At 36.1% G+C, this 27,888-nt stretch overlaps 1 protein-coding gene across 3 annotated transcripts; it reads right to left on the bottom strand.

Moving 5' to 3' along the window:
* Positions 1-2: 2 nt before the first annotated feature.
* On the bottom strand, positions 3-26,774 carry LOC104883165 (CHD3-type chromatin-remodeling factor PICKLE). Of its 3 annotated transcripts, XM_010667647.3 has the most exons (32): positions 26,563-26,774; positions 26,383-26,438; positions 26,162-26,311; positions 25,698-25,835; positions 25,453-25,607; positions 25,192-25,353; positions 23,410-23,651; positions 23,170-23,265; positions 22,956-23,092; positions 21,993-22,211; positions 21,757-21,864; positions 20,601-20,651; positions 20,384-20,483; positions 19,451-19,593; positions 19,267-19,370; positions 18,987-19,125; positions 18,387-18,556; positions 17,821-17,887; positions 17,492-17,614; positions 15,333-15,439; positions 15,164-15,245; positions 14,206-14,406; positions 9,516-9,666; positions 9,323-9,428; positions 9,159-9,233; positions 7,079-7,140; positions 6,823-6,899; positions 6,064-6,194; positions 4,487-4,829; positions 1,865-1,988; positions 808-881; positions 3-619 (listed from the first exon to the last, which is right to left on the bottom strand). In XM_010667647.3, the coding sequence occupies exons 3-32, from the start codon at positions 26,306-26,308 to the stop codon at positions 236-238; spliced, it is 4,218 nt and encodes a 1,405-aa protein (XP_010665949.1). In that variant the 5' UTR covers positions 26,309-26,311; positions 26,383-26,438; positions 26,563-26,774; the 3' UTR covers positions 3-235. The 3 variants fall into 3 exon arrangements, with proteins under 3 accessions (XP_010665949.1, XP_010665940.1, XP_048495142.1); XM_010667638.3 differs by lacking the exon at positions 26,383-26,438; XM_048639185.1 differs by lacking the exons at positions 26,162-26,311; positions 26,383-26,438; positions 26,563-26,774 and having other exon boundaries at positions 25,453-25,602; positions 25,698-25,836.
* Between the last annotated feature and the right edge of the window lie 1,114 nt (positions 26,775-27,888).

Genomic DNA, 27,888 nt, shown 5'->3' with positions numbered 1-27,888 from the left:
GCTAGGGAACCCAAAAGGCAGAAATCACATAATAGTTTCTCGGTTCCATTTACATTGTTAAAATAACCTTTGATTAACAAACTAAACCTGTGGTTTAAGGAGATGCTGAGTTTATTCAGTACACTGCAATTGAGGAGGAATGAGAATATGAGATGCACAATGAGCTTAATTCTTAGCCTAAAACTAAACCCTATTTCCCTTCTCCTTTTGGCATGGATCCATCAGCTCCAATCTGTCAATCTGTCTTTGCATTTGCACCAACCACTGCTTCGACCATCTCCACATCTTCGGCAGCTTGGCCAGCTAAGGTACTGGATTTACTTTCCGTTTGGAGATTCTCCTGTGTCACTTGAACGTCTACTTTATCTGCCGTAAAATATGGGCTAGAATTAGATGGCTGACCTGATCTTTGAGCATTGCTCTGAGATTCATTATGCTGTGGTTGATCTTTTGATGCAGGTTCATGGAGAGTATCATTTTGAGGTGCGGCAAAAATCTGGTTCACCTTTCCATGAAGATCTTCTAGATGGTGAAGTGTTTTGCTCATATTTGGACCAGCCTCATTCGTAACACAAGCTTTAATGGACTCTTTTTCGTTTTCAGCCAATACCTTGCACATCTGTGCACAAAATAGAAAAACTTACTAATCTGTAAATTCATGGAATGAAAAAATAGCCTTCTTCATATGTCATTAGAGGAAGTATAACCTTTCTGCACCACAGAAAATACATTTCTGACAGGCTATCTATACACAAATTAAACTCGCATAATATCTTGTCAATATGCCAATTTGTAACAGAAGCTTACCTGGTTATAATGTTGAGCCATCTGCTGACGCCTAGGATCAGTATCGTAACTAGCAGAAGATGCTTCTTCTACAGCTGCAGGAAAACCAATTTAGATAGCTATTCTAACATGAGAAAATAACTGATGATTAAATGTGCCGCAGCCTTGAGGAACACTTTTTTCTTTAACGTAAAAGTGAATGGCTAACAAGTTGCTTAGTAAAAGAGTCTACACAGTAATTTTATTGCAGTACAATTAGCACATCCAGCAAAAAAGGCACCAACTACAAGAGTTGCATGAGATGCAATCGTCATGAAGTATAGGCGTACAGCCAGCACCAAATCATTTAGCTGTTTTAAGGTTCTTTTGAATAACTTGGCAGGCAACAGGAAGGATAACTAGGACTCTATACAAAATCAAACAAGACAAAAATACTACATACAGATAATATCCACGTGTAACGACCAAGGTTTACAAACTGTAAAAACAGTAACTACTAGAATTATATAGCCATTGAGGACATCATCACTCCATAATCTCTAATGAGATGTACACATCAACTGCACTATGCACAACGACATTTCATTTCAAGAACAAACAGCTTCATAAAATGCAAAGATAGCATGAATTTCACTTCCATGCACACAGTAGTATTAAATGAAAAGGCGTCGGTTAATATAGAAGTGATCCAAAGATCTGGGGAGAAATATGGTTCTCAAGACATAATGCTCGAAACACCAAAGGAACTGTAAGCCTGTAACTATCAGATGCGTAGAAATCCTGGAAGCAGCAGAGCTACAGGATTGGAAGAAATAAAAAGAACTAACTCTACGTGACATAAATCAGAAAAAAAAAATTGTGATCATCTCAGAACAACTTTCACTTCAACAATACAGCTAAAGAAAATGAAAAATAAAAAAAAATCATCATCTGGATATTCCAACTAAAATCTATTCTGCAGATGCCGTAAGCAAGCAAACAAATATATAATTAGGAGAAAAATTGTAAAGCAACAATTGATAACCCATGTTGTTCTTCTAAGTTCAGGAAACAGTAATAGATAATGGAAGTTGCATACCGAGCACTTCTATACGAGGAAGCTTGTCGGCAAGTCCAGCAACAAGGTCAACAGTTGCTGTGTCCGCCGCTTTGTTTGCGCTGTCAGATTCTCCCGCACAAACACCATTAGACTTCCCATCACCCTGCATAACAATTAATGGAGTAGCAAAATAAAGGGAGTAGCAAAATAAAGGGAGTAGCAAAATAAAGGTAAGAGTTTAAACAGAGAGACCAAGAGGACAGCAGAGTGACATGCAATTATTACTCTCTCGTTCCATTATAGAACGCCCGTCCTGTAACGGATTTCGGAAAGCTATGGTAAAAATCACATACTTCTCACTGCGTTGTCCGCTCCGTAACACAAACTCACTGCGTAATAACGTTTTTGTGCCCGTTACATTCGTTCTTTTCAAACATTGGCCAATATTTTATGAATTAATTATATAGCTTATGAAACATGATATTATGATAAATTTGATTATATTACGTTGTAATAATGGTTCATAAACTTAAATAATGCAAATAAAGGTTAGAACATATTAATGTGAATCTTCTGAAAAAATTCACGCTGCTCGGCCACGATCGGTTCCATTCATCCGTTACAAGCCGCTTCCGCGACAACACAAATGTTACTGCGACCGCATCCGCGAATTTTTTCCTTGAGAGTGACACTTCAAAAAGCGTATTAAAAAATATTCCTGACAAAGGCCTTGGACCTCAACAAACACCATCATATAAAACATGAACAATGTATTTTCTAAAGAGTCTCTTCATCTTCAACTCCATCAATGAGTCAGAATTCAAAAGCCCACCAAGGACCCTGCTTATGCTAGTAGATAGGTCTGAGGTCAAGGTGTAACAAGCTCACACAAATGACAAGTATCAAGCACGGCCTTTCTCATTTTAAATGATTACAAAAGTAGCAATCAGTGACATGCAGAAAGACTATCCTTCAGACCCTCTATGAAGTATTGTGTGGCGTTAAGGTGGGGAGGGAATGTACTTATCAAAAAACTAAGAAACAATGTTACATAAAACAGAGCTCCAACACTTGAATAATAATAATTATTATTATTATTGTTATTATTATTAATATTATTATTATCATTATTATTATTATCATTATTATTATTATTATTATCATTATTATATTATTATATTATTATATTATTATATTATTATCATTATTATTATTATTATCATTATTATTATTATTATCATTATCATTATTATTATTATTATTATTATTATTATTATTATTAATTATTTATCATTATTATTATCATTATTATTATTATCATCATTATTATGATTATTATCATCATCATCATTATCATCATCATCATCATCATTATAATGAATTTTTTCCTTGAATAATGCAAAAGAGGGTATTAATTCCACAAATGTGCCCCAAAAAAAAAAAAAATCCCTGCGTACCGTCCACGTAGGACGGCACGCGAGAAAGTGTTTTTTTTTTTTTTGCCGAGGTAAACCGCTACTCCAAGTAGCGGTTTACTTTAAATAAAACCGCTACTCTGAGTAGCGCTTCATACATATAAATCGCTACTCTGAGTAGCGCTTCATATGTATGAACCGCTACTCTGAGTAGCGGCTTATCTAGAAGCCTGAACATTTTCTTTGGTCTCATTTTGGCACCGCAATTCTCTCCCAGAATTTGAGCAGCTGCAGGTGCCAAAGCTACGTAAGCTTGTATTCAATTGGCAAAATCACTCACTGATTCGTATGAGCTTGTATGCAATGCCATAATGGACCCCAAGAATTCTTATCCGGATCCTAAATCACTAGCTAGGCATCCACCGGATCAGATTAGGACCATTTTGGGTATTTGAATTGCTTTCGCTTTCTTTATGATTCTTTTAATTTTATTTTTGACAGTTCTGGGTGAAATTATATTAATTTAGCAGTCGTCTAAACCTCGAGGAAGAGAAAGAAGTCTATGCATAGGATGGTTTCATGCTTAAATGGCAAGAATGGTTTGCCTGAAGACCTTGATGCGGTGATGTGATTTGTAAAGTGGTGAATTTGGAAGGGAGTATTAACATCCTGCGAGTGGAAAACCTCACCTAAGTTCTAAGGGTGTTATGGTTAAATTTGAAGATGAAAATGGATATGAACTTCAAAGACAAACCAGTTAACGATATTCTTGGTGCCAGGACAACTAAACTGCTACTTGAAGTAGCGGTTTGTTTGTATCAACCGCTACTCAAGGTAGCGGTTAATTTTTACCATAACCGCTGCTTAGAGTAGCGGTTTGTTTGTGTAAACCGCTACTTCAAGTAGCGGTTTTACTTAAGTTGTAAAAAAAAATCTCGCGTGCCGTCCTACGTGGACGGTACGCAGGGATTTTTTTTTTTTGGGCATATTTTGGGAATTAAAACCCACTTTTGCATTATCCAAGGAAAAAATTCTCATTATAATGATCATTAACATTATCATTATTATCATAATCATTATATATTAATTCTTTGTACTAAACTTTCATACTATATAGGAGCAGTAAACTTGCAGAGTTGCAGGTATGTCCATCGACCCATGAAACTGTATAGAGCAGGCAATTGTCCAAATACATGTCTCTGATAAAAGATAACGTAAGCTTAATGCAATACACAAATGAACTTACAAAGTACTCTTTCTGGTATTCTGCATTTAGGCCCTTCTCCAATAGCAGAACTCTTTTCTTAATGAATTCAACTTGTCTTCTCTGCATTTCTCTGAACTGATACAATAAAGTGGTAGCATCTGTGCCCCCTGCTGTTGGCTCAGCAGCTGAACCATTCTGACTTACAGTGCCCTTTGTCGAGTCACCAGAAGGTTCTAAATTAGCCATTTGTGTTTGAGCCTGACTACCTCCAACTCCAAGGCTTGCAAGATTTATCACTTGAAGATTCAACTCCTGACAAATAACTTCCTGAATTCTTAACTCTTTGTCATCAAGAATAGCTTGCCATCTTCCATACCCATGCCTACATAATTATAAAAATAAAATAAAAATTCTTGAATGTGACAACTTATCAGAACTTAATATTACATTTACAAGCAAATAGCACAATACCACAATGAAATAAGGTGAGAATCAGAATGTTTCCGGAAAGGCCTACTAAAAATTCCCTCAACCAAGGGCAACACTCGCAACAGTATACAGTTCCAACGTATATTAGCTTCCTCAATCTTCAAGTAGCTCAACACTCTAGTCAAATTCCTAATTGCTGACTTGATGAGTCATTGTGACAATGCTGTCAATCAGGTGTTTGGGCCAGGTAAATTAATCGATTTGGATCGAGTTTCATTTCTGGTACACTCAGATTTAAATCTGATCAAGTTCATCTCAGGTTTTACTCCCTAGTCAGTTCGGTATTATGGGTATGGATTATGATCAAACTGGGTTGACTCTCTTTCTCCCTTATGTTGGTTCACTTTTGAACTAGGTTATAGCAGGGTCTTACTTATGTCGTTTGGTTGTTTCGCATTTGAGTGAAGGTATACCTAACTGCAGATTTTACATGGGTTTTGATTTTGAGTCTTGCCAATTCATGTTCCAGTAGGTCAGATTTTGGTACATATGACTTATGAGTAACCCTGCTCAAGTCACTTTTGGCATTTGAAGAACTTTATCACTTATCATATCTGTTAGGTTGATAATCCAAATATTTTTAATTTTCTCATGATGGATCAAAAATACATCATGTTGATAGCATGTCAAGTAGGGTCAAGATGTGATTCACATTTTGTTCAGTTTGGAGTGGTTCAAATATCGGATTTTCAGGTTATATCAGGTCAGGTGTGTTTTGTTCTGGTTGATCGTTTGATCAAGTCAAGTTCAAAGTCGTTTTCTCAAGGCTGACCAGCTTCACAAGGCTTGAAATGTTGGCCAACATGACAGAGAGCATGACTTAAAAAGTTTAGAAAGTGATCCATTCAGGAAGAGAGAATAAGATGATCACCACAAATAGACATTAACATTTTTGTTCCAACCCGCAGTCAGCTAAGTGGGCAGGTTCTCTGATCTGTTTTTCAAGACAAACAGTTTTGGATACAGTGACACCATTCTACAGCGATCTTACTTCCATCTCTTGTTGAATACATTCTATTGATTACTTTACACAAGAATTAATTTTTGAAAATTCCATGCAAAGTATCAAGCCAAAAGCTGAAACCATAATTCTCACAGGTATAAAGAAAAAAAAAATTAGAACATACTTCAACACTGCTCGCAATAGTATTAGGTCATGCTCTCTCTTCCAGACCCTTGCACCCTTTAAAGTTGGATAACGCATGAGTATATCATCTGCAAAGAGAGCATCATCTGGGCAACCTGTTGCAGATTTCACCTGTTTAATGGACAAATTTGATTGATGAAAGTTAATATGACTGACAAATGCGCAAATAATGAAGCTGCAAAGAGTAATTTGAGTGTGATTAATAAGGCTCAATCGGACCAATGATCCGAAAATTGATCATGATTAAAATCCTTGAAACTTGCAGAAGAAACAACATTAATAGATAACCTTAATACTCAGCAAGATAAACTTACAATATTGACAGAATTATGTTACTAACAATATCCACTTGCAGCATATGTAACTGCCTCTGATACAAATAAGATGTTCACTATTTCGTTTTGAAATCTCAATATGAGTATCTACTTCTAAAACACAATATACCAAGTAATTTCACTTCCTTTCGGTTCATGAAGAAAAGAATCCCATGATGTATTTATCCTTTGGACTTCACTTGCCTAATACTGATTACCTCATCAAGTTTTACACAAGATTAACCTAGCTCAGGTGATCATTCATTACTAAAGATAAGATTAATTTGATTCATTTCGACAACAGAATGATGTCAATCTGTAGAAATAAGATTACAAGCGTGTTTGTGAGAGAAGAGACCAGCAGCAGACCCATTTATCATGTAAAGTAATAAGCACGCAGCAAGTCTTTAACGCAACATATTTACCTTGTCCCTAATCAAGAGCAAGACCGCGATTCTGACAAGAACATCTTGAACTCTAAGTCCTTCCTTTGGCACACCATCTGTAATCAACATGAAGAAGAAACTACAGATGAGCACATTGGATCCGATCAACACAAACGAACAAATCATCTTGTTGAAAAAGGTCGCATCATATACATTTAGGTTCTAGAGAAGGGAAATGATGTCTTTTATCTCAATAATATTCAGCCATACATGGAGAAAAGCAGAGGCGAGTTACCTGAAAAGTTAGGTGAATCAGTGATTTCCTCAGCAAGATGAGACAAAAAGAGTGTCCCATATCTGTATACAAAGTGAAAATATAGAAAGAGAATACACCAGGAATCACTCCTTTTCCAAGGAAAACCAGAAAATCATATAAAACAATACAGATAGACAAAATGTAAAGACCAAAGCCACCCACAACTTAAGCACTCATGTTAGGTATCAAAATACAAACTGAAGGCATGTAACATATTTTAACACAAAAAAGAAAAGCAGCTAAAAGCCTGTAAATAGTAAAATAAGGAAAATATGTGACCAACTACCAAATATAATGGAGCATCACTTTCATAAAACCTAAATTTTTTTAATTAAAACTACCTTATAGAACTTCCCTGTTTAGTAATACTACCAAAAGCTCAATAATGTCGAAAAAATCCGGGACCTCTGAAACAATTACCTTTTAAGAAATTTCCGATCTAGTACTACTACCAAAACTCGATATATTCACTTAGAAGAAATCATAAAAAATCTAGCTTTTGCCATTCGCCCTTTAGTGACCGATGTCCAAATTATAGACGCAAAGAGTGTTTTATGCTGCCACCACCATTGATGGCTTTGATGCCCCTATTAAAAGGCTGTAAACCATTGTCATCAAATGCATAACATGGCCTCAGGAAGAAATAGAAGACAGAGAAAAGTGTCAAAGAGGCAAACTAGGAGAGAGACACTAAAGTTAAAATGTTGGGTACTTGAAATCCACTAGACAAATTAGAGGCACGAAAGAACATTCAGATCAAATCCATATAGAGGAGCTTTTAGGCAGCATAGAACACGCTAACTAAGCATGCCATATCATAATTTGAGATTCTAATATTAAAAAAAAAATAGAGTTTTAGAAATATTACAATGCAAATATAGAATTCAGCATAAAGGAAAAAAATCGAATTTGATTTACATCTAAGTATTGGAGATCATTAAGTCGAGTAAATTGATAAAAAAACTGTAATATACTCCATAATTTTGTCATTACAATTAAAATGAAAAATACTTTAAAATGAGAACAACTTATATGATACTTTCTTCCGTTTTATAGTCGTTCCACTTTGACATTCACATCTGCATACACATTACATCAAGAAAAACCCAATATGCATTTTACTTGATAATATTTGTTTTTAGATACTTCCTCCATCTTCTTAAACTTGCAACATTTGTAAATGGGACATGAAGCAAGGAGGAGGAAAGACTATGAAACAAACCATATGTGCTAATTGAATTAGGCTTTCTTCGTGTAAAAATTTACCAAAAAGAGAAATGTTACAAGAATTATGAAACATCTCAAAAAGGAATATGTTTGCAAGTATTAAGAACTAGATAAAGTATTAGATACAAAAAATTTAGTTCATGTTCACAAAAATATTTAAATTACCAAAATATATTCATTAACTTATTCGAGAAAGAGTTTAATATGGTTAGACACTTAGAATATATTAAATCTTATAATACAATTGCAATTAATACTTTCTCTCATATTACTAATATTTCGAGATAATACTACAGTGTTAATATACTTTAGCCGATCATTAATAGAAGTAATAGATACCTTTTATTGTGTATTATATGTACATACTTTATCCTATTCATGGCTCTTAGAGCTACTCACTGCCTACTCTTCGATAGAACCGAATAGGTGGATGCCATGCTCCTTATATTTTCAATTTTGGGCAATTTGATCCCTAGTGTTTGTAAATTTACATATATGCCATTAATGGTGAGACAAGACGACTGCTTTTAGAATCTAATTGTCAGGAATAAGGTTTCTTCTCATGGGAACTCACCCCTATATTCATACACACCAATATGCACATACCAATTAAAAAAAAAAAGGGGAAAAAGGAAGAATTGTCTTAGTCAAATCATAGGCAAACAAGCGGGATCTCCGTTCATCTCAATGATAAAAGTTGATGTACACATACAAGGTTAAAATTTCAGTTAGGAAGCAAAATCATTCAGAAGAAGTGGACCTCATACGGATCTCACCCCTATCTGAGACATGCGAATTCCCGCTTCAGACATAAAAAGGCATCAGAACATACTCTTTGATTTCTTCGTAAGTCTTCTGCTTTAGCCGTGGCACAAACTCTGCCCAGTCGAACTCACCAACACCAAATCTAAAGCAAAAGAAAAAAGTTGAATTCAATCAAGTGGCGGGATAAATTTTTCATCTTACTGCAAGGATAAGTATGAATCAATTGCAAACCTCATCAAAACTTGCACAAAGACGGCTCTCTGGCTTTGATTAAAACCCAGAACTCTAAACGATTTCCCTTCACCTTCCATCAGAGGAAAAGGATCCACACCATCAACTGCAGTGAATATTATCAAACATGAGCCACTTAATCAATCCATTCACATTCTTTTAAATTTGTAAGCTAGAGCTAGGGATCAAATACCTCGAGCTCTCTTCTTATAAGGCCTTCGGCCAGAAGGTGCTCCAGATGATGTTGTCTCACTATCAGTTAACTCAGCCTCATAATTGTCATCTTCACCATCAGAACTGACATCTTCTAAACCAGCCAAGTCATCATCTTCAACAGAAACCATCTGTACGCCGGCAACACCATAGCATAATGTCTATCAGAAAACAACCTCATGCATATACTCAACAGTCAAACACAAACATGTACAACAGATGCAACCCAAAGAAAGAAAAAATAAACACAAACAAGGGATGTGCGTGCGCCCACGCGTGCTCTTTTTCTCTAAAAGAAAGGGGACTGTTTGAGAGCATAGAGACTTCAACAGTAGTTCGATACGTAAAATCCGGTTGGCATCGATAGAATGGTGCAAAAGCCCAGAAGAAATAAACATTGATCAAGCAGATAAAAGTTTGAAAAACTTTTGTCAACGCAGTCCACGGGTTATTTCTTCTAACATTACGTACGTCAATATTGTCCAAGCACTAACGCCGTGTACAAAGATTCGAGGTAGCAAATAGCTCTTTTTCCTTTTGGGCAATAGCAGATTGTAAACTAATTTTGACTAGTTGTAGAAGTGTATGGTAAAATTAACAGATATCTAAAACTCCGCCAGTTCATTTTATTTCCCGGTAGGTTTTATGTCATTATAGGCTCTCTTTTATCCACCTTCATCTATTCATTGCCTTGTTGCTCATTTCTAATATGGCTGAAAATTTATTTGTAATTTGGTAGAATTCATTAAACTATTTTCTCTATAATTTATTTTGTCAGTCTCACCAGAAACACTCGATTGATCAACTCAAACTGAAATTGAAATTGTAGGCATGACTGTCATTCTGCATTAGAATATCAAACTGCCATCGTCAACAGATTCAAAACGTCGGGTAAAGCGACATTCCCAGAACAAACGTATATGTCCTCATCCACACTTTTCTTTCTCTCTCTACCTAACAAGAGGGCTACGTCACTTCGACACCTTCAATTACCTCAAAAATCATGTGATGTGTCGTGTCGTGTCATGTAGTGTCAGACGCGACATGACACTTGGATGCTTCAAACTAAAAGCTTGACTTTTTTGTATAAAAAAGCCGAATCGGACACTTTGGTCCCAGTAAGCTCGTTGATCATTTCTGTACCAAACAGCTCCTAAGTGGTGCTCTTTAGTCATATTCAATTTTAGCTTAGCTTTAATTATATCTAGTTTTCTAACCACTTCAGTATAAATCAAGCATTCATCTTGAAACCACTAGACTTGGTAACTTTCTCTAGCAATACAATATTCGCCACCCGTTGCCCCTTTTGCTCACCATCTGTCCTCCAACAAAAAGCGCACACGGCGCATCACCATCACCACCACCACCAATACCCCCACAAAGGGCCTCCCGATCCTACTTTAGAATCCGCGGTCAGCACAGTTTATACTGTGGAACTCTACAGGGAAGCATGTGGTTAAGTAAAACCTCTGCAATCTTCAAAAATCGCAATATGTAATTTCAAGTCTGTGCAACATGCTAAGATCAGAAGCTGTAAGTGTCAATAGAAGTGGTGGATACAACATATATATTTGAGTACAGTTAAATGTGTTCCAATCCCCACTTTAATATAAAGGTCATCTTTGACTTTAGTAATCAAATCTTACCCCGTTTTCATAGAAAAAAGTCGAATATTAGAATAATTTGTCAGGAAACAGCATTAAAACGAGGTTTACAAAAAATCATTTTGTAAGAAATTGCCGAATTCAGTAGCTTCTCCCACGATGAACCACCTCGGTCAGATCCAGGACAAAAATGAACCATATTTGACGATGCACCTGAGCACCTCTGAACTATCATATGTTAATGACCTATCAAAATAACCACTAGAAAATAAAAATGTATTTGAAAGATTATTTTCTATGGAAAACCGCATTTGGCTAACAACTGCAAAGTAGCCATAATAACTCCAGCAATGGAGCACAGGGCAAAGGATATAAACAAATACTCCCTCCTATTATATCAATTAACACTTTCCTTTCGAAATTCAAAACAATTTCGATAATGTTTTCCACTCCTCTCCATCACATCAACCCTTTTTCTATCCCCAACTTGATACTTCTTCTTACTCTTTCCTTCTTCTGTCCACCTCTACTTCTCTTATCAAACTTCTATAAATACTCTTAGTCTCTCTACCATACCCATATGAGAATAAATTAGACGAAATTGGGAGAGAAAGTTCTTGGCCAGGTCAAGCACATGGTTTAGCAAAGCCTCTACCATTTTAAAAAGTGTGAATGGCACAAGATATAGAATAATCTTAGGAGATAAGCACCACAAACTTCTCATGTTCTTATTCTCACCGAATTAATATGAGGTGGCTTCACTAACATAAAATTTGGAAAAATCTAATACTAACTACGTCTCTTGATACTTGCAAGTTGCAACATATGAAAATGACACATGAACCAAGGAGGAGAGAGTGAAAAACATGGCGCTTATACTTAATAATAAAGTAAGGTTTTCTTTGCGAAAATCTAAACCAAAAATAATATGTTGCAAGTACATGAAACGTCCCAAAAAGGAACACTTCCTCTGTTTTGTTTAGTTCTACCACTTTGACAACTGACACTATTCACTCCCAATTCCCTCACATCAATCCCACGTGGCATCATGAAATAATACAAGTCTTGGATAAGAATCTACAACGCACTAGAACGCTCTTGTTTACTACAACAGCATCTAGGGTTCCTCCGACAATGTGACATCTCACATCGGGTAAATTCTTAACCCTTCCCCGTCTAACTATTCTTGGGGGATTTCATCCACAAACGCAAAGTTCACGGCTAACTAAGAATTTATGAATCTAATCTGAGTCTGTCCAAAGCATGAGCCAGTTTGCAGGTTTGTTTCCCATCTTAAGGTTGAATGCTCATTCCGCCCTTGCACATGTGATGTGTAAACAATGAAAGACAGGTACCATAGTCATTAGCTAGATTTGGATGGGAGAAGCCCGAGGTTCTTGGTTTAAATCAGAAAACAGGGAAGCTCCTCCATCATTCTTCTACTCCTTTCTTTCCTAGTCAATGAGCAAGACAGAAGTAATCCTTAATCGAGGAGATTCGACAAAAATCAACCCACAATTCATGTTCCAAAATGCTTTCCACTAATGCTTACTACCATTTCCAATATGCTTTAATTATCACTTTGCTGCACTACTACCCTCCCAGGAAGAAGACAAACCCAACTCTCCAGAGTTGCTTAAAGAAAGTGGAACGGAAGAAGAAGGGCTGCAGACAAATGGAGGAAATAGGGAACAAAAGGGTTTTTTGATGTTCATTTGCAAGTCAAACGCGGCGGGGGGAGGGGGGGTTCGACGCCGGAATAAATCACCAGAATCCGACATAGAGTAGTGGTTTGCAACAACAAGAACTTTTTACAAGGTAGTTTTTGAGAGCTTGTTTTATACTTCCTCTATTTCTTTTGAAGTGCCTTTTGTACTATTCACACACCTTTCTTTGACCGTATAATTTACTGATATATAAAAACAAAAATGATCATACAAAATATTTTTGGGTTTGTTTCAATTAATATTTTCATGGTATCAACTATTTATAGCTTTTACAATACATAATTAGAGATATTAATAAACAAAGTTATGCAATCGCAAGCGTGAAAGTCAAAATGTTGCACTTATTTAGAAACGGAGGTTAATATAAGGTGATTTTTCACAAATTGTTGAATTCCGCGGGTAGTTGTGAGTTTGTGATAAATGCTCCTATGTGGAATCTGACAAGTACTTCAGCCTATAAAAGGCTTCCAGTGTTCCAATATAATATCATCATATGGCGCAAGTTAAGGAGATCATGTGATGAGGAGAGAGAGAATGAAGAGGGACCCAAGTATGGGAGAGAGATAGAGGAAGACCATTACCAACTTAGGTAACAATGCTATCAATATGAAACTTCCGAAAATGAGAAATGATGCATTTATGGTGGATCACAGGGGATATACTTTTAAAAAAAACAGTAATTTGTCGATGATGTAGCATTATAAGTTTTTAAATTTAAAATAAATATCTATTGTGGCAAACTAGTGGATAAATCTAGCAAACTTTTACAGCAGAACTTTAGTTTGAGTACAATTTTGAAATACAACAATGATTCATTTACAAATGAAAAGCTAATGCTTTGTTAAAGATAGATTAAATTTTTTATATTTATCACAAAGATAATTTGAGAGAAAAATAAGATAAATGCGGATTTTCAATAAGACTCCAGTCATAACTCATAAGAGTATGCTTTGCCTAGTTCTAGAATATATAAATATTAAATACAAACAAAAAAGTCATGGTAAAACGTAATATAACTAGAGCCACATATTGTGGGTATTTAGTTGGAGTATCCTTTACAGACCTTTACACAACAATGTGAGAAGAACCTTGCACTCACTGTATAAATGATTGATTGACATTTAATATCATCATCATGAACTAATCGCCGTGCTAAAACCAATGATTAAAAGCACTCATTTATCTACTCAAATCAAGCTTCATTAACAAATTACTAATATTCTAGAAACCTAATTTAGACATAGATCCCGGCAATTACCACTGTAATGTACCATAATAATAATGAAATAAACTCATAAACCCAGTCCATAGACTTCTACAATAAAGACACAAGTAATACCTGCTTACGACTTCTTTTTCCTTTTCCCAGAGAGTTAAACTCCTCTACTTTGTGGACCTCATATTTATCTTTTAGTAAATCCTCCCAATAAGTGCTCCTCTCCAAATTATTCACAGTGTTTTTGTTCTCAGCAGCAGCAGCCTTCTGTGCCGCTTCCTTTGCTGCAGCTTCAGCTTCATCTATGTACTTAAAATTAGCCACCTGCATGACATAGTAGATATCTTCCGATTAAAGATGGATGATGACAAGCCAAACTATAAACATGACCCAAGGAATTTGAGCAACAGATACATAAATCTCTATAATCAGAAACCATATGGTGCATTGGTTATAAGATACATCAAAGCTTCAGAAGATGCTGTGCTCTAAGCAATATAATAGAAAGGGTAAAGGTATGCAGCCTTACGCCTGCTGTGACAAAGAGGCTATTTCCAACTAACGCTTAACTCAATATGCAACAACTACTTGCTCCTTTACAGTATACAGGAGGCGAAGGAGAATTAATGGGTTTAATTTAGGCTGTTGTGATCTACAAGTCCAACGCAGGATCATTGTCTCTGTTAGAATAAATAAGTTGATTTTACATTTTGAAAGAGACTTTTACAAGGGATCATTCTGCTTTTTCATATAACAATAAGGTGTACCAACATAAACATTGGGTTCATCCCTTTCCAGAAAAAATACAACCAAATCCATCATACCAACTTTACCCCAAAAGTTATTGTTGTGTGATCTTTTGAAGTCTGATAGCAAACAAGAACATAGTAACATTAGCAGTAAACCAATAAGAAAAGACACCAACAGAATGGTGCTGCATCCCCAAGCTGCAGATTTGGAAAACCCAAAACAAAAAATAGCTTTTTCTTACCATTAGTAAGGTAATTAAAAGCTAAATCAGTAGTCAAGTCATGATATGTCTGTTTGAGACTTGAGTCAGAAACTAGATCTAGATACAAACCTTAAATGCTTTTAGGAAACCATTGTCATCCACTTCATCTAAGGTAGTCTCCTCATCTCCAGCACGCTCACGATCAAGTAATCTATAAATAAATAAAAAAGGTAAAAAGAACAAACAAGAAATATTTAAGATTTATGGAAACTAAAGATTGACAACCAAATGCACTAACCTATCTATTGCAGCATCATCATAGTGAATCTGGCGGGCTTTTGCCTCTTCAGTTTCATCAACAAAAAGCTCCTTTGAGCCATATCGTATGATGTCATCTAGCTCTTCCTGAAAACAACTAATTATCAACACCACCGAAGAAACCTCATAAACCAAAAGTAGTTTGCTAAGTTGATGGCAGCTAGCAAGATTCAGACAATAAATCATTAATTTAGAAGAAATTTTACATCAATTAAAATTTATCAAAAAAGAAATGTGTGCAGAAAAAACATAAGCTCCTATCAGCAGCAATTGGATAGTTCATGAAAAAGAAGAAAAACAAGTGTATCATGAGAGAAATACGATGCTGGCTACGCAAGTACTACAAATATTAATATGTAAAAATTAGCCGTTAGTAGAAGACTATAACTACTAAAACAAGACCTTCCATACATCTGCTCAAGTTCATAAAGCAGTTCTCAACAGCAAGTTTTAGTCTACAGATTCACCATACTTCTCTAGACAAGTTACTATATCATAAGTCCTGACTTCTGTCCTCCGAAACGTAATTCGCCTCTGACCTACAGGGTTCTAAAGCACGTCAGCTAGCATGACAATCCCAGTCGAGGGTCAGCACTCAGCATTCTCCCTGAAAATCCTCCATAGATAGACAGAAATACAAAACAACCTCGAAACACCTCTTCAACTCAAAAGTGTCACATGATCCACTGGGGGTGGGTGCAAATTGTAAATTGGTACTTCACCAATTGGCAATTCACAGTTTGCCTCTAGAGGGGGCTCTTCCCTAAAATCAAAACTCTATGCAGCGAATCTCGTTCCCGAATTCATTCTGCAATTCAAATATCTGTGAATCATGTGACACTGAACAGGATAGCTTCTCATTATTTTGACAGGTGAAGACTTTATCTTTTGGGAGGACTTGACTTGGGACTTGGGAGGTCAAGAAGATCATGAAATGCGACGCTGATGACCAGCAATATCAAAAACTTTGTTGCAATAGTAGTATGAATAGGCCTAAGGCACTACCTATGGGCCAAGTAAAGTAGTGTCTAACCTTTTAATTTAAGAGGCTTTATAAACACATTGAGTGTTTCGTAAGTTGTGTCACTCTCTCTACCCTTTCCGTGGTGCATTTGTCACGAGGTACTTGCTCTGACTATAGAGCTATTCTGGAGGTGCATTGTGCATAGGAATTGAAGGTTCTATTGTCGAAGGCCGGCCAGTGTAATAAAGTGGCCTAAACTATCCTTTAAGGGTTTTGAAAAAGAAGGTTTTGTCCCAATTTATCAATCACATCCTACTCCATAGTACAATGTCACATACGCTGTTGCTGATCCCCTGAAATCTCCTTACTTTCTGATCATTCAAAGTGGGACCAAGATGATTTACCACTATACCCACTATTGGTTCCATTACTACTACCTCCCAACAGAATCCAGCCTCATCCAGCATGCTACTCATTAATAGCTACAGACCAAGAAGCAGACAAAAACTTTTGCACACACACTCTGCATTACATTGTGCAACTATTCTCAAACCACAATTTAATAAAATTCTCTTTTACAGGTGAAAGGCACTCAATTCTCCAAAAATGATATGGTAGCATCCATGATCCATTGAGCTCATCATACATAATATAGAAGGGTGAAAATTTGTAGGATGCATGAAATAAATCTCGAATTGGGTTCCAACCAGATAAGAGCACAAAGCCAACAGTTCAGTTGAACAGCATAAGATGATCAAAGTGAGGTTCAGTCTTGATTAAAAGTAATTTACATTAAGCAACAGTCATCCCAATCAACTAGAATCAGATTACTAGGCTAGACCCATCCTATTGCATGCACTTGATCAACGTACTCCCTTAATCCACAAAGATTTTTCCTCCATATAATTATTATAACCTCAGAACTCAGCCAAGATTCTAACACATAGAACATACATATATATACACAGTGAATTCCAGTAGAATCTCTAACACTATATATACAGGGTAGGATATCTACAGCTGATAGGCTGAGAAGCTCAGATCTATTATATTTGGTGTCTTTCCACAATATTCTACATAAATTATCAATAATTCTAATCTACTACATATATTTCAGATGAAAGCAAGTGAGATACGCCCCGGGGGGGGGGGGGGGGGGGGGGGGGAGGAGGAACCTGATTGATATTTTGAGTCTTCAACTTCCCAACAACTAGATGCTCCAATACCATCTTCTTCTTAGTCATCTGCATCATTCTTTCTTCAATTGATCCTCTTGTTACAAGTCTGTAAATCATGACCTGCAGTAACGAAAAAATAAGATAATTCCAAGAGAAAAGTTCCAATTGCTGTTAAATGCCAAAGGAAAAAAAATCATAAGGTTTTGGTGATAGTGGCCCAAATATATGTATGATTGAATGTGCCTAAATGGACACTGGACAACCTGTATAATCCCTAATGAAAGCTATAATCACAGATAAGTCAGTGGATGAACAATGAAACTAACCTTATTAGTTTGCCCCAGACGGTGAGCTCTGGCCATTGCCTGCAAATCAGCATGTGGATTCCAATCACTGCATCAAAGAAGAAAATATTTAAAGAACAATTTACTAAACAAGCATGGACGTAAAGGTGACACTGTAGCAGGCAGGCTGTCGAGAAGACAAAAAGCTAGCCATGCAGAAAAGCAAAACCTGATTCAAGCACCTATAATGGCAAGCAACAGATATAAGCACAAAGAAATGCTATGGTAGAGCAAAACCTGGCATAAACAGAAGCCAGAACGAATTATTCTATCCCAAGCATTCTTGCAAAATTATTATGCAATTTAAATCATAACAGAACAGGATAAATCAGCTAAAAAGGAGAAAGTATGTTACTTGGACTCAGGTTGGACACGGTATGTGTCCATGTGTCAACTAGGCTATTTAGTGAAAAAATAGTCCAAAATAAAGTGTCAAAGTGTGCACATCCTATCCATGGTAAAGGGTCGAGCATTTGACATTCGACACGGGTACCTGAAGTAATATAAAAAGTCTGAATAACATAGGCGATAAACATTTGAACAGTCACCTGTCATAGATGATAACTGTATCAGCCGTTGCAAGGTTTATCCCTAGACCTCCCGCTCTTGTGGATAGCAAAAAGCAAAATCTGGAAGAGTTCTTGGCATTGAATCTATCTATGCGAATTTGTCTCTCAGCTCCGCTGACCTTGCCATCAATACGTTCATATTGCCATTTCTAGACAAGGAACATAAATTTAGTTTCATTGCCAAGTTAGATAAACGGAATGAAGTCTGAACTACATCAAATATTGCCATTAACTAATTGTATGGAATATATGGGACTTGGATCGAAAAGTTGTTGAGTATGAGCCAGAACATCAAGTAAATACTACAGTATAAGAGCCACATAGAGCTATGAACTGTCACATCAGCACATTTATTGAGCAGAAACAAAGAGACAGGATAACGAGACTGCAATGGACGAGAAGTCATGGAAACAGAATCATGAAACATGGTTATACAGTATAAGATCATGCAAAAAACGTCTCGACCTACTGAAAAGTGATTTACCACCTATGCGTAACATACAACAAACTTTACGCTCCGCCAATCAAGATAAAAGAGTAATAAATAAAGAAAATTACAGAACAGAATAATTCTCACACCTTGTAAGTCAAGTAATCTTCAAGTATGTCCAGCATGTTTTGAAATTGAGAATATATGAGAACTCTATGCCCTTGATCCTTGAGCTTCACCATCATTTTGTTCAGTAACTGCAGCTTTCCAGAAGATTCAAGAAGCTGTCTGTCATATAGAAGCGAAAAGCCAATCAGCAATTTATCCTCATTAAAAGTAAGCCTCTAAACAAAAATGATGCCAATGGAAACAAACAGATGCCAAAAGCATGATGGAGGCTGCACTAAGAATTATAATATGAGAAATTACTTGAACGCCTCATTTGAATCTGGTATAACTGGCTCAACACCCTCCAACATGTAAGGATGACAACATAACTTCCGCAGTTCCATAACCACATTGATTAGAGAAATCTAGCAAATGAGGAGCACTCACATATTAGATCCTCTTTGATGTCTGTAAAAGCAAATATATGACAAAGAAGTACTCTCACCTGCCCACCACCCTTACGAGTCAGAAGCTCATAGTTACGAGTCAAAATTGCCTTATAGTATTCCTTTTGCTTACTACTTAGTTCAACACGTAAAATGAGTTCTTTCTTAGGTGGCATCTCCTTCAGCACATCTTTCTTCACCCCTGAAATCACATCAAGTTGACAGCCAAAGTTAAATCGGCAGGCAAGACCTATCAAATATGGATGGATGAAATTGTGTCCCATCGGAGTAAGCAACCCCTCCATCCATCTATTAAAAAGTTGGAAGGGAGTCATAGAACCCAAATATATAGCTTTCTTATGGTTTTTTCCCCTTTTTTTCTTGAAGGAAAGAGTGTACGAGTATCAGAAACAAAAGAATTTTGTACAAAGAGGCTGTAAAAAGCAAAACAGAATCAATGAAAACAAATGAATAACAATGGAGAGGCACAAGATGTCAACCAATAGTAAGAATCAAAGCCAAAGGCCAAAACTACACATCAGTAAGCAAAACTAAATTATAAAGATTTGTTTTACAAAGAATCATATTCTCCATTCTATTATATTTTCAGATGATTTGAACACACTTTGATTTAGTGTAACAAACTAACAATTCATATCTTCTAACACTGATATAAACTCATGAGAAATAACACGGTGGATATAAACTCCACAGGAAAACATATAAGAATAGGGGAAGGCGACAAATATAATATACATAAATTTGTAAAAAAGATGTGAGACATGAACACATACAGACATATGGGGGAATATCTTCAGGACAGTGAAGCACTAGCTAATCGAACAAAAGAAGCGAGAACAACGCAATCAATGAAACTTAAAGAATAACACAAGTGCACTTTTAGATGGTCTGAATGTCTGATCAGATATGAGCTACAAATTGGTGATCCAAATATCTCGAAGCACCACGAGGAGAAGGTTCAAGACTCGTACTTCTAAGAAGGTGAGGAGCCAACATCTTGTGAAGCCGAGAAATCTGCTCCTCCTGGTTGATATCTCTAAACTCTTCCTGGAACTCCTCCAAGCTTCCAAACTGCAGATCATCCAATATAAGGACAGATAAATTACAAGTGAACCAAGGATACATTTGTAATACACCCGAAAAGTACAGCAAAAGGACACTCTTAAAGCTCCATATAGAAAGACTGACCTTGCCAGCATCAAGAAAGTGCATCAGCATGAAAAGCTCATCGAGGTTGTTCTGAAAGTCACCAAAAGATCATAAGAAGGATGGTTGCAGATAGAGAGAAAATTAAATAAGCCAGTCCAATCAGAGCAGACAACATGGAAAGTGACCAGCCAGAAACAGACATACAGCTAATATAGGCATACAATCTTCCTCTCAACGAAAAAATACATCTGGAATATCGTCACTTAATTTGCCGTAGAAGAATGAGTGCAAGCATGGAATTAGCTACCTAGTGTTGTTAAATTAACCCAAAAGTATCACTTGCATGTACAAAATCACCTTTTTCAGATTGCACTTCGCAGGGGGGGGGGGGATCATAGAATCACACAGTAAAACCATATCACCAGCAATGAAATATTAAACATATACGCATCTAATAGTAATACAAATAGGAATTAACCGTTAGGAATAACTTAGGATTATGATATTTTAACAGCACAATATAGCAGTCAAAAGAAAATAACCAAAGAAACTATGCAGGCAATACTAAACCTTTGTACATAAAACTATAATTATTGAGAAAGAAGAGATAGCAAAGCCTCTCCACAACTACCATTATTCTTTAAGACGTCAAAACCCTGAAACTTTGCATAGAACTAAAATGGTCATAGAGGAGATTCAGATAGGCTCTATTTGTACAATTTAACATTGTTTTCCTATATGAATAATGCCAAGACATTGCGTACAAATATATCCCACATAAGAGAAATAAATAGATAAACACAGCAATTATGCCATATGGATGCGGCCAGACAAACTCAAACTAAAACAAGATCTCCAGGCACAGCACCGCTTATGCTGAATATTTAATAAGTAACCTAATTTGCTTTACAAATGCAAGAAATGAACAACTAGAGATGATTGAAAAAGAGAGAACTAACCACTATCTCACAAATAGAAGAATGCTCAATACCAATATATGTTTAAACTATATTAGACTTCTTACATCACCTAATAGGAATTTAATCAAGCACATCAACAGTCAAACTACGGAAAGCAATCAAAATCACAACCACCCACATGAAAATGGAAATGTGCTTGCATCTTTGAAATAAATACTAAAATGGCCAACCGAATGTACACCCACAGCACCAATGCTAGGATAAGATAATAAAACCTGAAGAGGTGTTCCAGTTAAAAGCACACGATGCAAACTATGATACTGCTTCAACATAAGAAATAGTTTCGAATCCTTGTTTTTGAGGCGGTGACCCTCATCCACAATCTGCAGAGAAATTGAAGACAAATTTAAAGAAAAGAAAGCAGTAGCCTTTACCTATAATCTGCCTCTAAATAAAGAAATCACATAGGATTTAAAAGCTGAACTGCAGCGGCAGGAGAAGTGGCTATTACCATACACTCCCATTTAATTGGCTTCAAAGATGCAGAATCTAGGTTGATCATTTCATATGAGGTGAGGAGGACATCAAATTTAATCCTGTCCTGTTTGCTTTCACTGGAGATCTGACCTGATTTCTTTTTCTTGAGCTTTGAAGAGACAGTTTTTTTAGGATAGTAAAATTCATATTCACGTATAACACTGCGAGCTTGTGAAGAACCAACATACATAATCTGCATTCATCAACATTCAATAAGCACAATGAATACTCTATTAGTCTATTCTACGAAAGGGAAAAAAATTCAAGATTATTTCTCTATTCTCTAAATAAGGCTTATAAAAGAAGAAAGCCACATTGTCCAATCCCCAAAACAAATCCAAATTATACTCCCTCCGTCCAACATCAACCGATACAGTATGATTGACACAAAATTTTAGGAGCTTTATTTGAATTCTTGATTTTATTGTTGTTAGTTAGCTGTGGATGTTTCTCTTGTAATTAATGGAATGTGGGATCTAACTTTTTGGAGTAGGAGTGTGGGGTGATGTTTCTTTATTCGTGTTGGGTTTCCATCAAGAGAGAGAAATACTATAAAAACTGGTGGGACCATACCATTTTAGGAAGTGTCTCAATAAATGCTGAGTGAATGAAATTAGGAGTTGTATCAATAAATGTGGAGCGAGTGAAATTAGGAGGTGTATCAATTAATACGGAGGAGTGTGTCAATTCTTGTACCCCTATCGCATATTGCCACTTCATCAATCTTAAAATTATAGTTATTCATCTAACATGATCATGTGGCAATACGGATGTGTTTGGCACATATGATGAATGATGAGACATGCATGCGACAAAAGTCTTGTACTACCCAAACCCGGGCCACACATCCAAACTCCAGGATATTTCCCAGGGGATCAGATCAATATCAAATTAACATTTGCTCCAACGCTCATTCCCTAAAGTTGAGAATACATACAACATTCATTTGTGGTGCCCAAAGTGCAAATTCACGTTCCCAATTGCGCAGCGTTGACAATGGTGCCACCACTAAATGGGGATAAACTCCTTCTTCAAAAAGAGATCCCAAGAAAGCGATGCTCTGAATAGTCTTGCCTGCAACCCTCGAAAAACATCACATTTTTAGGGGGGGAGAACACACATACAAACAGTACAGAATCACGATAACTTACCAAGACCCATTTCATCAGCAAGTATCACATGCGTCTGTTTGGACCACGAAAAGCGCAAAAAGTTCAGCCCTTCGAGCTGATAAGGATGCAGTGAGCCTTCAATTTATGCAAAATCAAGCTTTAGAGTTCAATTCAATGAAAGCCGTAAAAGGCGTTAATAAACGGAAAGACAGATAAAAATGAGGGAAACACAACTTTTTTTTAAAAAAAAAAAAAAGAAAAAACAACACTGTGATATACCTCCAGATAGAAATTCAGGACTCTGTTCATATTGCTGAAATTCTTTCAATTTCTTATGGGATTCTGTTGCATCACGTTGGATATTTTTCAGCTTATTAGAATGTCTACGACGCCTAGATTGTATTCTCTTAAATCTTTCTATTTCAGGCTGAAAAGTAGATATATCCGACTCAAGTTCCCAAGAACACTCATCATATTGTAGTTCTTTCCACTTCACAAGATACTCCTTTTCATCGTCTCCTCTACAGAAATCAGAAGACAACCTCAGAATGATAAATCAAGATAAAATCATGTTTTAAAGAAAGAAAATTATAAAACAGGAAAAAGAAAAAGAAAAAGTAAAAGATACAAGTAATAGGAGCAAAAGAAGTGCGCACAAAACTATAAAATTCTTTTTTCCATAATATAGTATGACAATTGACCAGAAATGGCAACTAACACAACAGAATTGAAATATCAAATCAATCATGTCAGCACACAACTGGAAAAAAACCATGATTGCGTCAGAAATCAAATCAATTATAAGTTTATAACAAACAACTCCATATTGTGGAGGCAGAATCTTTTGTAATCAAAAAGGCTAACATGCCCTCACTCTATAAATGAGAAACAAGCATCCCTATTTACTCCTACTACTCTCCTTCCTCCCAAGTCCTGCCACCCAAAAAAGTAAAGAAGTGTGAAGGTAGCGCAGGATGCCGCAATATCAGCAAATTTTCACTAACATTGTCCAGAAGTGAGTACTTTCAACACCTATGCTTTCTATATCCTCAAAATCTTGGACCTCGAACAACACATCTAGAGAACTAATCTAGAAAAAATGGAGAAAAAAAAGGACAAAGTATGAAACTCTAACAACCAAGTGATGATAATTTTTGCCAAGAGCTCATGTCACTTCCCCCAAGCATTATTAAGAATGCAGCTCTTGATTAAAATAAATTTAGAAGAAGCATGTTCAAAAAAACTTAGCCAAGATGATGGCAAGGTTTTAGAAAGTCCAACATCACTTCAACTTTCCAAGATAAGAAAGAAAGTACAAAAATTCCCAAGATAAGAAATTCATACTACCACAAATAAAGCAATCCACCATATCCTATCGATGGCAAGGTTTTAGAAATTCCAACATCACTTCAACTTGGCCACAAGTGTTGAGCATGTGTACGTTAAGGTGCCAAACTCAACCAGTATATGAACAAAATTCACAATAACTGATCCAAAATGAAGTATTAGGCTATCATACCCATGCCGAAGTGAGTGTCTAAAAGGAAAAATGAAGTCTCTGGTATAGGAAGGCAATTTAAAGTAGGAAGGCAATTTAAAGTAGTAGAAAGGTAATCTGCAAAAGATATTATATTCCATAATAGGTTGTGCCTCGTAGAGGTGAACAATTATTAGGATATTGGAAGATGAGGAATCAGAATTCTTGGAAGGATTTTCAGGCAACATATTTCACTTACAAACGCGGGATATTATCATTATCTAATTGCGGAAACCTGACTCAAAAGCGCATAAGGTCATTATTTGATCGAGCCAAAGCCCTGAGATTTAGTTCATGTCTATAACTTCATAGACTAAAAAAAGAGAGAGAGTGATGAGGCACCAAAAGAAGTACACCCTCATAAACCCTATAGGGCAGATGACCACATGACAACAGCACTTCCCGAGCCTATAGAACAATAACAACAGAGCAAATCGCTTTGAAATATTTGAGGAAATTGAAGAGCATAAAGTTATCTTCATCACTATTAACTAGAAATACAACTCTTTCAAAAAAAAAAAAACCTGCAAGCAAGGATCCGATCAATAGTTGTCCATTCTGCTCGAATAGCAACATAATCATCTTCGGAGTTGTTAACTGATGATTGTTGCCGATGGAAATTATTGACTTTGGTCTTGAGACGAGGAAGGGTTCTATATGCTTTTATAAACTCTTTCTCAGGCACCCTGCAATGTAGAGTAACCCGGCCTTACGTGAGATCAGTTTCAGAAGTGAAACATAGCAATGAGCAGCAGAGAAAAAAGGAATTATATATATATGACTACCATGTGCAATGCAGGTAGGAACGACCCTTCCACTTTACAAGATATTGCTTCACAAACATTTGCTTTGAACCCAGCAAGGAGGCATCACCATCCTCAGCTGCAGTAGGCCGCGATTCATAATCTAGAATTTTCTCAATCTCATTAAGAGGGCTAACCTACAAGGTTAATAATATTTCAAATTATTCATTCAACGAAAGAGACATTAAAAGTTAAAACAAGCAACTCAATTGTAACAAGAAACATACACATTCAGGACAGTTCCAACCAGCAGGGAAGGGTTCTTTCACTGGCGGCACTAAGCACTTTGGATGATAACGATAAGTACAAGTTTCACACTCGAGCAGATCTCCACTTCCTCCGCATGATTGGCATGAATCATCTTTCTGCAAGCCGTTAAAGCACTAATATATTATAAACACCACAAAATCTTATATCCATAACCGAGATTGAACTATTTTAGGGGCTCACTCTCCTCACAACTTTAAGGGTATGTCTTATGCCTGAATAAGTTATCCTAAGTCCGCCTCACCTAAACCCTACTGTATAAACAAAACATTGTATAAAAGCAAATATAGTATAACCACCTATTATCAATCACCATTTTCAACCTATTCTACACAAAACAATACAGTCTTAAACTCAAAATCAACAAAAATTAAAATTCGAGACGAAGAAATAAAGCCGGAAAACATTATTAAATGTGACAGACCGTATCTTCTCTGACAATCCTCTCAGGTTTTTCTGAAGAAAGACCAGATTTTGCATTCTTAATATCTGCTTCATCATCTGATGCATCTAAGTTGTACAGAGGTCTTCTCTCTGACCTTACACGAAGCCTCTCAACCAAGCTACTCATCCTCTGAAAAAACAAAAAACTCCATTATCACATTTTTCCATGAAATTCATAAAAACCCAGTTCCCAGTTAGTACATTCAGTGTGGAGTATCGAAGAGGGGTTTCAGCGGGTTCAACTAAACCCCAAATATCTGCAAGAAACAATTCGCATACCACAGTAAAAATTAAAAATTAAAGAAAGGACTTGAATTCTTGCTGAAGAATTTGGGTGAGAATCAAAATTTAAACTTTATAGTAAAATTACTCCAAACAAACCTTCGAAAATTTGGAAGACCCAGGTTTCCGATCTCGTCGAAGAAGTTTAATTTGCGCGCAATCCTATAGTATCACTGTTGTCTACCTGTTCCTCGAATTAGGGAAAGGTAAACTGAAGGTGGAAAATGAGGAAATCCTAGATTGTGGGTTATAGTTTGTCAACTTTTGAGATGGAAAGGTGAAATGGGTGAAATGTATTGAGAGAAACAAAGTTGTAATTTGTAAATAAGGGTTAGGCTATGTTTAGTTATCTTATTTGGTAAAGTGTTTTGGGGTGTATGCAATAATGTGGGTTTGTGACCGTAAATGCAAATTAGCTTAGTTGATTAAAGTATTGGAATGTAGTGGGTCTAATGCTGGCCAGATCAAATGGTGTTCACAAGGTCGCGATGGAGGGGGATAACTTAGATGTAGGCAATGTGTTGAAGAGTCGTGAGACTGGAGCCAGCATTTTTCATCTTATTATTGAAGACATTCTTTGTTTAGTTAGTTCTTTTGTTTCGGTTGTTTGGTCATTTGTTAGGCGTAGTGGAAATAAGGTTGCTCATTCTTTGGCTCACTTTCGTACTTCGGAGGTGGGTGAGAAGTTTCCGGACAATGACTTACTTATAGATGTTATTGTAATTGCTCACTCTGGTTTATCAATATAATTCCCCTCTTTGGGTTCCCATCAAAAATATATATATATTGGCATGTAGTATTCAAAACTTGGGATTAGACAATGTCATCATTCGCTTATGTGGATCTGTCTAATACAAAAAAAAAAGTAATTGGGACCTTATCTCTTCAAAATAAAATATACATATTGAATTATAATTTTTTTAAAAGCAATTACTTTTCTAAACTTACCCTTTTTTTCTACAATCATAATGTGAGACTATTATAAACATCATGATTTTGAATAATCATGTATAAACATATTTTTAGAGAAAATTAACATAGGTTTTTCTTTTGCAAGAACTTTCGCTAATATTCTCATGTTCTTTTGAATGGACGGTTAATTAATTTAAAGTAACTGAAAAATTATTTTAACGTAATGATTTTTTTTTTACATTTACATGTTCTTTCTACGAAACTTTCATATTCTTCTAAATATTGTAGGTTAATTACATACGGGTCATAAGTAAATTATCATGAACTTCGATATATTGTCGTTACCCCATATTTAGGTAAAAATTCAAATAGCTCAGATGCACAAATGGTATACATGAAGACAGTTTTCAAAACTCCAACTTCAAAACTCCAACACAAATATAAACACTTGACACTTCATTACTAACCAAGTCACAAATATCTTCATACTATGTTTATGTCTTACAATGTGAC

This window comes from Beta vulgaris, chromosome 2, assembly GCF_026745355.1.
Source record: "Beta vulgaris subsp. vulgaris cultivar EL10 chromosome 2, EL10.2, whole genome shotgun sequence".
In the NCBI taxonomy this organism is placed as follows: domain Eukaryota; kingdom Viridiplantae; phylum Streptophyta; class Magnoliopsida; order Caryophyllales; family Amaranthaceae; genus Beta; species Beta vulgaris.
This window is presented reverse-complemented; position numbering and strand designations above follow the sequence as displayed.

Excerpts from the sequence above, each read along its gene's own strand:
- LOC104883165 (XM_010667647.3), bottom strand. The coding sequence starts at position 26,308 with ATGAGTAGCTTGGTTGAGAGGCTTCGTGTAAGGTCAGAGAGAAGACCT. Across the intron at positions 14,407-15,163 it reads GTTTCCTAAAAGCATTTAAG|GTGGCTAATTTTAAGTACAT; the intron begins GTTTGTATCTAG and ends TATGTCATGCAG. Across the intron at positions 6,900-7,078 it reads TGATTCACCTAACTTTTCAG|ATGGTGTGCCAAAGGAAGGA; the intron begins GTAACTCGCCTC and ends TGTTGATTACAG.